The sequence below is a fragment of the Nerophis lumbriciformis genome, linkage group LG02, assembly GCF_033978685.3.
Source record: "Nerophis lumbriciformis linkage group LG02, RoL_Nlum_v2.1, whole genome shotgun sequence".
In the NCBI taxonomy this organism is placed as follows: Eukaryota; Metazoa; Chordata; class Actinopteri; order Syngnathiformes; family Syngnathidae; genus Nerophis; species Nerophis lumbriciformis.
Genome location: NC_084549.2, coordinates 51,811,140 through 51,817,139, shown reverse-complemented (window position 1 = coordinate 51,817,139; position 6,000 = coordinate 51,811,140). Strand labels below are relative to the sequence as shown.

The 6,000-nt window shown below is 36.3% G+C and overlaps 1 protein-coding gene across 1 annotated transcript in view; it reads right to left on the bottom strand.

Annotated features, from left to right (window-relative positions):
- Positions 1-1,614: 1,614 nt before the first annotated feature.
- The window catches only part of col13a1 (collagen, type XIII, alpha 1), a 126,805-nt gene continuing 122,419 nt past the window's right edge, over positions 1,615-6,000 (bottom strand). The window contains exon 38 of the mRNA XM_061964210.1: positions 1,615-1,894. Coding sequence (XP_061820194.1) covers positions 1,862-1,894 — 33 coding nt within the window. The 3' untranslated portion in view covers positions 1,615-1,861. The remainder of the gene's footprint in view (positions 1,895-6,000) is intronic.

The following is a 6,000-nucleotide window of genomic DNA, read 5'->3' as shown; positions in this document are numbered from 1 at the left end:
CCAAGTACTTTGGCACGTGTTGCAGCCATGAAATTCTAAGTTAATTATTATTTGCAAAAAAAAAATAAAGTTTATGAGTTTGAACATCACATATCTTGTCTTTGTAGTGCATTCAATTGAATACGGGTTGAAAAGGATTTGCAAATCATTGTATTCCGTTTATATTTACATCCAACACAATTTCCCAACTCATATGGAAACGGGGTTTATATAAGATACATGGTCATGAGGGGTCTCCCGATTCCAGTATACCAGAATACCAGTACGATATTACCAAAAAACAAGCATGGGATCGTATGTAAAATGTGTGGTATAATCTCCGATACAAGCAGTCCTGCACTATGTTTACCAAAATGTATCGTGAAAAAACAATTACCACTCCACTTCAATTTAAAGACAGCATAAGTCCATTCTTAATGGTTAATAATAAACACCAGTAGGCTAGTGTTCATCATCGACCTCTCATGGGCAAGCTGTGTAGGATGAACAACAAACAATATCAGTTTAATCCGAAAACTTGCAGAGGGTCAGCCCAGAAAAGTGCCCGTAATAAACTAGGATAGTATGTTCATGTTCAAGGCCAGGTCTCCCAACACCATTTTCCATATAATGTAAATTCTGTCAAATCAATAATCTACTCAAATACCCTTTTACACAAGAATGTATAACCTAGACTGAAATTTCAAAACCAAAACTTGCCCGCAGCTTACATATATATATATATATATATATATATATATATATATATATATATATATATATATATATATATATATATATATATATATATATATATATATATATATTTTTTTTTAAAGATACAGTAGGTATACTTGTGTGGATATACTTTAGGTAGAGAGGAAAAATATATGTATGTGTTGATTTCAGAGTATTCAAACAATAGTCAATATGACAACAGGAATGCTTCGCTGCGCTAGAGTTTTCAAAGAAACAGGAAAGTACATGTCAAACACTGTCAGTCCTTTTTCATGTAGGTTCCTTTTTTTAAAGGTGTATTGGAGAATGTTTGTATGTTATGCACGGAGAATAAATCCATACCCCCCTTTCTGGCTGGTAAGATAACTGCACCTGTCGCCTCTTCATTAACCAAGCCACAATTAACACATATATTTGATTTCTTATGTATTTTTACATAGCTGCTCCTGTGCAGGTGATAAAAAACATATTTCTTCTCATCACTTTCAGCCTTTTGGCACTTCCCTCCCCCATTTTTTGCAGTTTGGACACCCCTGCTATAAGCAAAACGTAATATCTGAAAAGCAAATAAATAAATTGCACATGCAATGCATCTTATTTTGAATAGTAAATTCCACAGAGTATGGTATGTGCGATCTATATACAACGACTGAACACATTTATACATATTTTGATTAATATTGTACAATACTTACAATCATTTGTATGTTAACACTTCCATACAAAGTATTTTATGTATGGGTTCAGGACACATTCTATACATCGGACTGTTTCAATATTAGAATACTATAGCTGCTGTAGAAGTGAGTGGGAGAACATGAAGAAGGAGTAATCTATAGGCTCTACCTTGTGAAGTTTTTATGTCGTCTTGGATACAAGTCAGCTGCTTTCAACTGTTCATGTAATCCTAAAACAAAGCGTGTGTTTTGGTTTGCTGATGGATATCAGTAGATGGATATATTTGTGACAAGCAATGGCATCTAACTTCTGAGTCATGTTGGAGTCACGGAGCCCCACCATCCAGCTCCAACGTCACCGACTCTGTGTCCAGCATTGTCATGGCGGCTCAAGGTTCTGGTAAAAACTCAAAGATCTCTCAGAACGCCTTCAAGTCTTCTGTCGGGTGGTTCCATGGGCCACTCCCTTACTTCTTAGCCAGTTGGAAGGGATGTTGGCCCTTGAAAGATGAGAAAAAAAACATGTGTCAACAAACACGTTGGCACACAAAATCTGTGTCCAACGCATATGAATGTCCGGAATTTTACATGTAGTGGGAAGAAATAAGTATTTGATCCCATGCTGGGTTTGTTAGTCTTTTACTAAAATACAGTATGAACAAACCATTTGTCATAGTAGGTTTATTTTTTTGCTATCAACATAGGTACGAAATGTGTGTTTCGATCCCATATTGATATTACATTACAGTATATTGTATTATATTATTTGACAGAAGTGTTGTCGTTATTCAACATTTCTCCTGGTAAAACAAACAAGGCCTGTCCACTTGAGGATTTCCATTTTGCTGTCATGTGACCACATCATACATTTCCTTGTGGTCTTGTGAGATATATTCAGGTGTTGATTGCCAAACGTGTGCTCAATTTGGTCTTGTCCATGGTGGTGTAAACATTTGAATGAAGAGAGTGTTTGTGTGACACATAGGGCCTGACTTACTAAGATATAAATACTTTGTTGTAAACAGCGTGTACAAGCTACAAAATAGCGTGTACTATTTGTGAGCGTGTAGCGTGTGATCCATTAACATTGCTTGTGCAATTGAAAAGAGGTGCAGATCGCCTTATTTAAACGAGGATTTTTGCGTGTTTTATGCTAATTTTTTTGCTGTTTTTATCTGCCACTTGTAGAAAGCCAGTCTGTGAAAATAATGCATACATTAAACCGGTCCTTGGCGGAAAAAAAGTTGCGGAACCCTGATCTAGCAGCTATTAAATTATAAAATTATGTTGCTGAATAGACGATGTCTCTAATATTTTTAATTTCTGACCGTCTAAATATGTTGAAACGTACACGTAGGACTCTCATTGACTGCACATTCATTTTATCATGCTCCTACTGTACCTGTGACGTTTTGCTAAGTTAAAAAAAAAAAAGGGGGGACATCTACATTTTTCATTGCCATTTTTGAAGCAGTCCTGCGTAGGTATGGTAATTAATAGGATTTTTTGGGTTCCGATTCCACTTTTGTTTCTGCTTAACTATTCGGTTCCTTATCGATTCTATTTGGAAAAAAAGAGAACAAATAAGTGGATTAGCATCATTTTTGTTTAGTTTAGAGGTAACGAGACCTTACAAAGTCAACAGCATACAGCATAGAACAGTGGTTCTCAAATGAGGGTACGCGTACCCCTGAGGGTACTTGAAGGTATGCCAAAGGGTACGTGAGATTTTTTTTTAAATATTCTAAAAATAACAACAATAGTGTGACAGCGAGATTTTTTGTGGACATGTTCCATAAATATTGATGTTAAAGATTTCTTTTTTTGTGAAGAAATGTTTAGAATTAAGTTCATGAATCCAGATGGATCTCTATTACAATCCCCAAAGAGGGCACTTTAAGTTGATGATTACTTCTATGTGTAGAAATCTTTATTTATAATTGAATCACTTGTTTATTTTTCAACAAGTTTTTAGTTATTTTTATATCTTTTTTTCCAAATAGTTCAAGAAAGACCACTACAAATGAGCAATATTTTGCACTGTTATACAATTTAATAAATCAGAAACTGATGACATAGTGCTGTATTTTACTTCTTTATCTCTTTTTTTCCAACCAAAAATGCTTTGCTCTGATTAGGGGGTACTTGAATTAAAAAAAAATTCACAGGGGGTACATCACTGAAAAAAGGTTGAGAACCACTGGCATAGAAGACCAACTTTTGAAAATAAATATAAGAAATAAATAATCTTCGATGGAATTGAACAAAATAAAACATATGTGGAAATTACGCAAAAATTTAACATTTAGTATGATTTTTAAAACTTTTAAGACTCTTTTGGCATCTCTCCAGAAAATATTAGAATGATTTTGTTTTGATTTACAAGGTGAAACTATCATGAACATAACATGCAACTCAATATATTTCAAGCTTTTTTTTTTATGTAATGGGCCCCATGAAAAGAATCTTTACAGGGCCCCCAACACAGTGTCATTATTTTTTCCGTATTATAATTTCATCATCATTAGGGGCCTCTCTGGGCCCCCCTCCATCATGGGCCCCTAGAATCAGTCTCCTTTACCCCCCCCCTTTTCGGCGCCCCTGTTGATGATTATGGCTTACAGTTTATGCAAATCTCAGAAAATGTGGGGTCTTCAAAAAGTGTAAGCTATGATCATCAAATTATCATAAACAAAGGTTTGACATATCTCACTTTGCATGTAACAAATGAGTTAATATCAAATTTTAGTTTCACATTAGAAGTTGAAGTGCTGACATGAATTGAATTTAACGTCATATTCAAAGTTTATGAGTTTTACCCTTATGATGGAAATGACTGAGTGAAAATGTATTTCCAGGAAACTGAAACCACAAGAAACGTTTATGCAAACATGCAACTTTCTACCGACTACAGTTGAACATTCACCTCCTTAAAACTATCTACTGTGACAAATTTGTGCAAGCTTTTGACCACAATTTATTCACTGCTTGTCTGTCCTGCGTGTACGCTTCCCTGCCGCAGTGAAATAGAAGTTAGCGGCTGACTTGAACTGGAGCGAGTACTTATTGTCCGCCTCGGAGCCAGTGAGAATCGGTCTTTTGTCTTGCTCATCTAAATGAGAAGGCATTAAATTCAATTGAACAGGTACTAGCACTAACATGATAAGCGCTGAGTTAGTATTTACGGCAGATGACATGCTAGCGTTGCTGCTGCGTTGACATCGACCTGGTTCAAAAACGCAACTTTTATCTATAGTTATTGCTTGTATGTCCTCCATTTGATGAAACAGCCATTTTATAATTATTTCAATCTTTTCTTGTAAGTTGTAGTCAACTCTAGAGCATTTGTTCCACCCGGGCGCTGCAATTTCGCTGTTTGATGTCACTACGCACATTACATAATGACGTCATTCTGACAGACCGGCATCGTTAGGGAATTTTTTTTATAAAATTGGCAAGCGATTACAAGGAATTGATACACTGGGAACCAGTTCTGAACAAGAACCGGATTTCGATTTCCCATTCCGAGTTGACGCAACTTTTTTTTTCTTTCTTTCTTTTTTCACTGAAGGTGCATGGGTGGGAGGCTGCACTACTGTGCTCAAGATGCAAACATTGCATATTTCAAGATGTTTTTATCATATAGAATATATGTTAGAAATATATTCTTTGTGAATAAATGAATGCCATTAAAAATATATATTTAATGACACCAAAACACATCAACTGAAGTTGTTTTAATCAACCCCTTAAGTGATCTAGCACAGTGGTCCCCAACCACCGGTCCACATACGCTACCAAAACGCACAGAAAAATTAATTCATTTATAAAGTACCGCATTTTCTCTGACTTAATTTTCGCCTGACCCACTAAACACACCAATAAGCTTATTAATAGATGTATATTTGTTATGGTTTGCAGGGGAAGGTGACGGCAACAGACACTAGAGGATGATTTAGCTCTATAGATTTATTATATATATATAAACTATATATATATAATAATATATATAAACTATATATATATAATAATCAAACAATAGAATATAAACTAAGGAAATGGAGTGTGAACTAGATCCAAAAGTGTATGTGGTGTGAGGCTATGTGTGTGATTAGCTGAGGTGTGTGTTACCAAATGTTGTGGAGAGCGAAGTAACACGGAAGTCCGTCGGGCAGGAGCGAAGAGACAAGATCCGTTTCCAAGCGGGAGGTCGAGAATCCAAAAAGCCAGTCCGGTAAGCAAGGTGACAAAAAGATGACGAGACGCACAGCTCGCCAACACAGGAACAAGGGCAGACTTGTACGCGAATGGAAGACTATATTCCGGGCGCCCGCATGCCAGCTTGTGCAGGCTTATGAAGGCAGCTCCTTCATTACAGGCAGGTGAGCTGATTGCCGGTGAACGATTGCAGCTGGCGGCTGCCGCAGGGCATGAGCACAAGGATGAGGGCGCATTCCAAAACGCCCTGGCCATGACAATATTAACACATATTAACACAACTCCTTTGTTATAGTACATGGGACAATGCACATTAATGGACATATAAAATGTTAATGTGCCAGATTGTAGCCCAAGGCTAATTTTTCATGCTAATTTTTTTTGTGCT